Genomic DNA, 8,988 nt, shown 5'->3' with positions numbered 1-8,988 from the left:
CAGAAAACAATTTGATTTGAAATTTTTATGAATTTATTAAATATTGCTGTGGCAATTATTAAATAATAAAACAGTAAAGCAACATGAACAACACCACAGTGGTAGTCTGTGAGATGTAACAATAATCTGGTGGAGTTTGCAGAAAACAATTTTATTTTATTTATTTTATTATGAATATATTTTAAAAGTCTGCCGACACCAAGCGCATACACCTTGAGCCTACCACGCAACCTCGTGTAGACGCGCAATATATTTTTAAGCGTTCTCCGAAGCACAGATGGCGTGACCGCAGTTAGACTCGCGTGTGGTCTGGTTTGTATAAACACTACATGCAAACAGAAACGATTACTGTTTTGTTTCTGTTTTAACTGTTATATTCACACTAAAATGTCATTTGCAAAAGAAAAGAAAAAAGGAACACAAACTGGCACTTTGCTATGACAACCAGCGCAACAGTGTTTGTTGTCATTAGCAACCAAACTAGCGTTTCGACCCGAAGGCTTTGGTTAGCTGTTATGTTGGCTAGCAAGTAGTTTAAAACACCAGGTACGTTACGGTAACCAATATCTACGCCGTTTTATAGTCGTTTATTACATAAACAATGGACTCTAATTCGTTATACTATTCTTTGGAACTCGTTGCCGGTAGCGGGAGTACTTTAAACGTTGAGCAAAGAACCGCACTGCAGACTTCATTGGTGATCCTGAAGAAAAACTACAAGTTCCATCGAGTCTTGTTTTGGGGCAAAATATTGGGTTTAAAGGAGGATTATTTTATCGCTCAGGGGAAAGGAGAAGATGAACTGCAGGATAAAAAGAATCTCTATAGGTAAAATAGCCTCAACTGTGATTCTGTTTCATTGTAGCTACTTTATGTCTGCCCTTGGCGGTGTAAAATACCTGTTTGTGTGTCCTTTGGTTTGCTATCTCCAGCTTCAACTGCATGGACTGGTTCCTGCTCCCTCCTGCCACACAATCTATGATCGAGAAAGCGTCCAAAATCAAGAGTCGCTTCATAGGAGACCCCTCATATGTGTATGAGCACATTGAGATCCGCAGGCAAGGAGAGGATGACACTACAGAAGAGGTAGTGGTAAGTATCATCAATACTGTATAGTTGTAAATTCAACATAGTGAAAATATTGAGCTGTCAGATGAAACTCAAGACATAGTGTCATTATTATAGTCAGTAGTACTGTATCAGAGCAAGGGACGAGTTGAAAAATATAAATCCAGCCATCTAGCTATACAAAGAAAAATATTTTAGTATGCAAGTAAAATTATAACTAAACCTAAAACAAGGGTGATGTGACCACAATTAATCATACAAAAAAGGTCAACTATCTCTGCAACAAACAAGTGTTTTTCTTCATGAAGAATTAGTGCAGAAGAGAATTGAATCTGTCCATTTCTGGCTGATATCAACGCTATCTACAACACCACAGCCATAAAATTCCAACTTAGTAACTGGCTGTTCTTGGTTTCAGACTAAAGTCAACGAGGAGAGCCGGCTGGCAGTGACAGTTCATCAGATTGACGATGAAGCGTCCGTGGTACCACGTGGAGCCTTCGTCAAGAGTCCACATGGTCTTGTCCAGATGAACCGCAGCTTTGGTGGTAAATATTTATATCACTCCCACATGGTGTGTGTGTCTGTGTCTCATTGTGGAGTGTTAACATCCTCTGCGGCATGCGAGTGACCCAGATAAGGCGTCAAATTTGGTATTTATATTTAAGTGGACAAAACATTTTTAGGAAAAACACTTCTCAAAATTACGTGGTTACCTTGCTTACCCCTACTTTGTAAACATATGCATGTCTGTGTATATTCTGACATCATTTGACTGTAAAATTGCATCATCTTTGCTGTGATTCATTTGAATTACTTGCCAATGTGCATTGTTCCTCAGGTCTGTCTCACTCAGAAGCAGCGAAGCTTGCCAACTTCCTTCACTTCAGCGAGGCAAAGAATCTGAAGAAGAAATCCATCCTGGAAATGGGTGATTTGAACCCAGCTATCGACTTCCTGGATGTACTGAGTGATGACATTCCTAAAGGTGAAACCACAGAGTTCAGTCTATTCCACACTATAACATATCACCAGTCGTTTCATCACATAACAGATATATCTTACAAGATTTGTTTTTTTATGATCACTGGGCTTTAAGAGGGTTTGTAAAGAAAACTACAGTCGATGAAGCCAGTGCAGGAAAAAGGCCATCCTATGATCTGGACCATAAACTAATACACAACTATACATACATAAACAACTATTTTGAGCATTGGCAAGTGTTGCTGAGGCCTTTACAATGCCAGTGGTACATTCGTTTTCTTTTTCTCATTTAGTGTGTTCCAACTGCCATGCTACATTACAACGAAATGAGGTGTGATTTTACCACAAATCATAATGGTAATTCAACTAACTGGAAGTCTTTGGGAATCTTCCAAGTAAAAGCTTAATCATTCTAACAGTAAAATGGTTGGCTGCGCAAGCTTCAACTGAAAAAAAAATAGTTATATTATAAAATGCTAAGGTCAACCTAGCTGCCATGATGCAACAGATTTTCTGGGAATATGTTGGAGGAACCTTTGCATACAATGGTATGGAAAATTACAGAGAATTCTACTATCATCATAAAAAATTACAGAGAATTCTACTATCATCATAAAACACAGTACAAGGGAAGAGGACCATCTCGAACCAAACAGATGTTAAATGATTAATGGGATTGCTCACATATCTGGGAAATCAAACTAAAACAATTTGAGTATTAATATCAGTGTTTTAGCAAGTTTTAACTAATTTATGACACATTACTACTGCCAATTAGTATGGAGAGCACACAGGGGTTTTTTTTAATACATTTTTTAAACATTCAAAATTGAAGTGCAGTATGACAATGAACTGAGACTTGCTTTCTTGAGAATGGTAATTTCCCTGTATTCTGTATTGCCTTTAATTTGTTTTTGTGTAGTTGAAAGCAGGAAATGATTTTGAGTCTTTCAGGTTTGTGAATTCAAATCCTGTTGGGAAGCTCAAACATGTGAGCTGTTGAAAAATACTACATATATTGGAAAAACCAATCAGTCAAAGAATAAGCAAGTAGTTAAACTGTGTAAAGAATGTAAATTAAATGGTGTTAAGAAAGTTTTGAGGTGAGTTGCTTACAGCAGATGAATGCACTCCAGCCCATAGTGGACATTGATGAAGTGGATGTACAAGTGTTTGTGTGTGAAAGACAAAAATGTTTAGCGCCCATGACCATAACATGCAACAGATGTCTGATTTAAGAGGGCTTCCACATGTGTATATATTTGTGTGTGTTCTTTGAGTTGATGTGGATGTCAGCACTGCAGCAGACATTACACAGCTGTCTCAACGCCACACTTACTGCAGCCATCACCACGGCAGATTGCATGCATTTGCTGAAAAGGAGAATGAGTTAACATTTTTTAAAACAGGACTCTGGGGGAAATGTTATCTCCACCAAAAGACAGGTGCTTTTCTCTGAGACCCTTATACTTTTAGCTGAATCATACCAGATAAGTTCAAAAAGCAAAAAAAAAAAAAAGTCAAATAGATCGAAGCCATCTCCCTTTTGTGTAAAAGCATTAATCAAAGGGCTTTTTACGTTTACATAGTAGCTGATCCACCTATTGTTCTCAATTCCCTGGGTCTTGGGTTCATGGTCACACCCAAACATATTGAGAAACAGGTTCAACTGTAAATATCAAGAGCACAAAGGGTTGATTTATTGAATTATCCCTTGGTTGCCTCTAGCATGTGAATAGTATAAACTTTTTGGACCGATTTAAAAGGTTACTGCAGCCTCTATTTACAATTCCGCTCAACATGGCGTGGCACCCTCCTACATTTCACATCAATTGTTTACAGCAAGCCTTCGTTTGTGTGTAGGATCATGGAGTCTTCAGCTTGAATGTGCCAGCAAAGTGTGCGTGCTTCGCAGCCTCTTGTGGCTTGGCCTGAGCTTCTACCATGTGCCAATGACACCTCAGCATGGATACATCTATATCGGTGATGGGATCAAGAATTTGGACCTTCCCTTTATGCTATAAAAAAAAAAAGAAAAAAAGAGACATTTCCTGTTTCAAGCTACAGACTCATGTGTCTCTGTTGTTCACATCAACCCTCAACATGTATTCTATGTAACATTGCAGGACTTTTTGTTGGTTTTATCTTGAAACGAATAAACTAAAGAGGTACATGCAGTTTGTGTCTACAGCTCTCACATACAAAAGCTATTCCTATACAGTAAACACATGAGAGGCAGAGTAAACATGCACATTTTATTTGCACATCTGTGTTGCGGTTCCAGTTGTTGCTCACATTACGTTGTCAGAGAGTTTACTTCAAGGCCTTTTTGAAAACCAGCAGAGACAGAATAGATGGGTCTGGGTGGGACTGAGCATGCTTTATCAAAAGGGTGACGCATCTTAATAAACAAAAAGGTAGAATAAATACAAATGGATGAAGCTTTTAGGCCTTTTCCCAGGGCAGTATGACAAAATGTAATCCACTTGAAACTCCTCGGATAAAACTGCGCCCACCCACTTCTGTCAAGCTGCTGCACTGATTCATCAGGCTTTCTGTTCTTCAGTGTTTTATGTTAAGGGGCTTGACACCGTAACGCACATTGTCCTTGAGTACTGGGTGGCCGACAGCCATGCGCTTCTTACACCACTTTAGTCCGGTTTTATATATTGGTTTCACAGAGTCAATGGACCAGCGAGTCAGGTATCTGCACAACAGAAAATCATTGCTAGTTTCATTTGCACTTCGACTGACAATTTGGTAGATAATGGTGAGAAACACATGTAAGCAGACACACATGCAAACATTACCTGTTGAGTTGGGGTTTGGGCCTCTTTGGGACATGGCCCTCCGGAAGTTTGGGTTTGTGGTCAGGGAGCAGACCTTGAACACAGAGGAAAACAAAAGTCACATTTATGTACTGATTATGTAAATGAGTCATCAAAACAGCTAATCATCAGTAAAGCAGGTCCAAAAAAAAGGTACTACAGAAATCATTTGCTGGATTCTATTGATGCTTAACGCCGCCTTCACACTGGCAGTTGAAATCAGCTCCGATACGGCTTCGAAACGACCGGAAGTCATTCGTTTCCTATGGAGAGTCGCAGACTGCATGCGAATGGGTCCGAACTGGGTCCGGAAAAAAAAACCGTGTCAGTTGGTCATACGGATGCGTTCAAAAAATGTAACTCTTGCGAAAGGCTACGGACGGTTCCTATCCGACAATTCCAGCGTTGCTATGGTACTGATAAACAAACCTGCTAATGCTAATTAGTTAGCTAGCAACAGACATCGAACTATTGACATTATACCGCTATATCACATTTAACCGACGTGACATGTCAACGTCCTGGGCAACTTTTCTCCACGCAGCAGCCTTTCTATTTATATCTGTATAAGAGAGGTCATAGAGAATCGTACATTCAGACACTTATCAGTCGTTCTAGTCTCTCTGCCATTTTTGTGAGTCCCTTCCGAAGCTTTTCAACGGTGTAATACGACGTCCGCTGGGGGCGTATTGCGTATTACGGAGCTGATTTCAACTGCCAGTGTGAAGGCGGCTTAAGACTCAAACTATTCGATTAGGAACTAGCACAGTTAAACTAAGTCATTAGCACTTTTACCAGCAGCATTGTCTGGTTTCTTTTTCAAATCAACAGTGCTGAAACTATTGTTCAATTAATCAATGAAATTGTGGACAAATTTGATAATTGATCAAGCATTTAAGTCATTTCTCAAGCAAACATGCCCAACATTTGTTGATTCTCAAATGTGAGGATTGCAGCCCTGAAGAAACAGCATAACGTCAGGCATGCACAACCTTAGCCTGTAAATGCCTTTATTTGAAATTTGCAGAAATCTTGCGATCATTTTAAATTAGTAAGCGGTTCCCAGTGTCAAACAGATAGTGAATATGAGGGTAATTTGAGTTTGGAGCGGTCAAAGATTTAAACACACAAACAAAAGGCAGGCATTAACACTGACCTGCTCTGTGAGCCATCTGAACACACACGGCAATCTTGCGATGTTCCTCTGGACAGAGACCAGTGATTCTCCTGGGCAACAAGCCTCCATCTGACCTGATGAACTGACTGAGCAACAAGACATCCTGGAGGGAGTCAAACAAAAAAATGAGAAAGAAAACCAGACACAATAAACAGCTGATACATTTTCCATAATGTGGGAGATTATTTGATCATTACACGCCTGTGGACGGACTTACAGTGTAGTTGTATTTGTGCTGCAGGTTCCATCTGTAGATAGGACACTTGGCTGTGGGGTTTGGAGGCTGTGGTCCTGCTGCAATGTTCAGTATTTCTCCCTCAATCTGACAGACAGTTAGGGTAATATTACATTATGGTAGGTTCCTTGACAGGGTGACTGAATATTTATGTATGCAGTATGAGACACGAGTCTCTCTCCCCATATCCTATCTAACTGTTGGTCATAGAGGTGTGCCAATGTAGGCCAAAAGTTTGTTGAATGTCCTAACATCTGACAAGGCCTCTCCTTTGGAAAACACAGCTCTGTGTTGCAATGATGTCATCTTGATCCTAAAATAACACCTTTGAAATGTCAATGTTGAGTAAAATTGGACAACAATATAAGATCACCGCAAGTATATTACTCCAAACTGAAAGGCCCTGCTAACTACTGTAGAAGAAAAAAAAAACAACCGCATACATATCAACAGCTTTTATTTTTATGATAGATCACTGTTGAATTGTATGTATTGCACAGTGTTCTTTTAATTTGAATATCCATGCTATAATAAAGCAGAAGAGTTTTCTCCATCTGGCTTTAAATGTGTTTCTTTATTAAATAGCCTGATGTAATACAATAGCGATCAAGGATTTGAGAAATACATTATATAGGTTATGTGTATTTCTGCTCACCACTAGTTCACAATTCATTCGAATGCCGCAATTAATACAGTTTGATGCTTGTGTTTTTACAGTGCTTTAAACATCAAAACTCTGTGTGCATATCGCAAATATAACGGACAAGGGCTTTATCTAACAACCAAAACATAATTATCAGTTTCACATTACAGCCTGGTTTTACTTACTGTTGTTGTTTTACCCTCCTGCTTCTCCACCACTGTAAAACAGACACATTGTATGATGTTAAGACTTTAAACAGTTCTGCTTTCCTAATCTTTGATAGACATTTGCAGCGAGTGTGGTCCCAAGTTATACAAACATTAGTTACAATTACTTTGACAGCCAGTAGATATCATTCAGCTTGAGTCTCCAACTTTAGCTAAATCACAGTTAACAACAAATGGTGTTTATATACAGTAATCTTGACTCAAAATGTGGTTAGGTGAGGCTACAGTAAGTACTTTTTACATCGTTGTTGAGTTATTAAATGCCACATATATTATAGTCATATTGAAATACTTAAGATAGTCTACATAAACCAACAATTTTAAGGATGTTTAGGAGTGAATGAAAAGATGTCAAGGGGAAAGACTGCCTCAACGGGCGCATAGCTTTTGGTAACAGCTAATTAATATAAAAAAAAATGTCCCCATGTGTTGTTGCATTAGCAAGTCAGTATTTCCTTAGAGGTGCGTGTTGTTGTATGCAGGTCGTGTGCTGCTGCATCTAGCTAATCACTGCGTTAACATGCTAGCTAACGTTAGCTCTTCTAACACTGCTCGACTAAAATCTTAACGTTTGAAGATAAGTCCCACCTTGTCGGATCCCTCTGCTCTGAATGGTTAAACTCGGTAGCTGGGAAACATTTATCCTCCGTTGAACCTTCACGTTGGTGCCCGTGGCACCTAATTTCAAGCTCGCAAATGAGGTCCACACAGAACTCAACATACTGCGAGCTGCCATGTTTAATTCCTGACCTTCGCTTTCCTGTATGGTAATCTCGCGAGAATGAAAACAGCGACACTCACGGTGTAGGCCACTTATTACATCGATGTTGGTAAAGACCAATAAAAGACAAGTTCCAACAGAAACATGTCTGTGTATGACATGTGGTTGTGTTTAATGAACTGGCTTGATAAACAATAGTTGCATGGCCAACAGGAAATTCCATTTCAAAAACAGATGAATATAATTCTAGGTTTTATTTTCCTTTATCAAGGACAGCACATTATGAGCCAATATAGCCTAAATGTAATTAATCTACAATAAACCCCAAAACAAATTGCAACACAATATCAAATAAAATTAAACACAAGGGGGAACAGCAATGAAAATATGGCATGTTGAAAAGTATCTATCCTATCTAAGATAGTGACATCTGGATCATAAAACTTAAAAGCCCAGAGAGAGAGATCAGTGTAAAGCTAGAATGTATTTGTCTATATGGAAGATTTAAACATAACGTGCCAGTGCAGGGGAAAATAAATCCTTCAGTCTTTACGATAAACTGCAGCATGAATCTGTGGATCCTAGAGATACTTTCATCCTTGTGTTGCTTGCGTTTAGGTGCTCAGAGTTCATAACACGCTTTATACCACGCTGATCAGATGAACGTATGAGAGGCACCTAAAGGAGCAGTGTAGGAACATGCCAAGCTTTTGTTGCAGAATCTGGAAGATACAGGCAGATTTTTCATGCCCAGATAAAGAGACTCAGAGAAGATAAAGAGTTTGATGTTTGATAGTGTTATCATGAGAACAGTATGCCATTTTTCAGTTATGTTTTTGTTTGCTGTATTTCAGGATTTATCTCATGGCCTCATCTGTGTGCATAAAGAAAGCATTAAGAAAGCCAATACAGGCTGCAACAATAGATCTACTTACAGAAGTCCTTTCTTAGATACAGTAAAATACATTTGTGGAACTTATTTTTGTGCAAGTTAGAGCTATAGCCTAATAACTTTGCAGCGTAGCCATCATGAGACATAGCCTCCCTTTGCAGGATCTCCTACAACTGTAAATATGATAAAGACTGTTTGGTTACAATTATTATC

General features: G+C 38.9%; 2 protein-coding genes across 2 annotated transcripts; one reads left to right on the top strand and one right to left on the bottom strand.

Annotated features, from left to right (window-relative positions):
* Nucleotides 1–121: 121 nt before the first annotated feature.
* Nucleotides 122–4,204, top strand: rsph9 (radial spoke head component 9). Its single transcript, XM_078275314.1, has 5 exons — nucleotides 122–828; nucleotides 933–1,092; nucleotides 1,487–1,616; nucleotides 1,910–2,056; nucleotides 3,916–4,204. The coding sequence occupies exons 1-5, from the start codon at nucleotides 602–604 to the stop codon at nucleotides 4,074–4,076; spliced, it is 825 nt and encodes a 274-aa protein (XP_078131440.1). The 5' UTR covers nucleotides 122–601; the 3' UTR covers nucleotides 4,077–4,204.
* An 89-nt stretch (nucleotides 4,205–4,293) lies between these two features.
* mrps18a (mitochondrial ribosomal protein S18A) lies at nucleotides 4,294–7,929 on the bottom strand. Its single transcript, XM_078275315.1, has 6 exons — nucleotides 7,751–7,929; nucleotides 7,121–7,152; nucleotides 6,275–6,379; nucleotides 6,037–6,160; nucleotides 4,863–4,935; nucleotides 4,294–4,759 (listed from the first exon to the last, which is right to left on the bottom strand). The coding sequence occupies exons 1-6, from the start codon at nucleotides 7,896–7,898 to the stop codon at nucleotides 4,615–4,617; spliced, it is 627 nt and encodes a 208-aa protein (XP_078131441.1). The 5' UTR covers nucleotides 7,899–7,929; the 3' UTR covers nucleotides 4,294–4,614.
* Between the last annotated feature and the right edge of the window lie 1,059 nt (nucleotides 7,930–8,988).

This window comes from Sander vitreus, chromosome 18 (genome assembly GCF_031162955.1).
Source record: "Sander vitreus isolate 19-12246 chromosome 18, sanVit1, whole genome shotgun sequence".
Taxonomy (NCBI): Eukaryota; Metazoa; Chordata; class Actinopteri; order Perciformes; family Percidae; genus Sander; species Sander vitreus.
Note: the sequence above shows the minus strand (reverse complement) of the source record. Positions and strands in the feature narration are given on the sequence as shown.

What these genes read in the sequence shown, in the direction of transcription:
- mrps18a (XM_078275315.1), bottom strand. Translation starts at nt 7,898, where the DNA reads ATGGCAGCTCGCAGTATGTTGAGTTCTGTGTGGACCTCATTTGCGAGC. An exon ending in GAGCAGAGGGATCCGACAAG is followed by an intron (nt 7,153 to 7,750) that starts GTGGGACTTATC and finishes TCTGTTTTACAG; the next exon opens with TGGTGGAGAAGCAGGAGGGT. An exon ending in AGGAGGGTAAAACAACAACA is followed by an intron (nt 6,380 to 7,120) that starts GTAAGTAAAACC and finishes ACTGTCTGTCAG; the next exon opens with ATTGAGGGAGAAATACTGAA.
- rsph9 (XM_078275314.1), top strand. Translation starts at nt 602, where the DNA reads ATGGACTCTAATTCGTTATACTATTCTTTGGAACTCGTTGCCGGTAGC. An exon ending in GATGAACCGCAGCTTTGGTG is followed by an intron (nt 1,617 to 1,909) that starts GTAAATATTTAT and finishes ATTGTTCCTCAG; the next exon opens with GTCTGTCTCACTCAGAAGCA. An exon ending in GAGTGATGACATTCCTAAAG is followed by an intron (nt 2,057 to 3,915) that starts GTGAAACCACAG and finishes GTTTGTGTGTAG; the next exon opens with GATCATGGAGTCTTCAGCTT.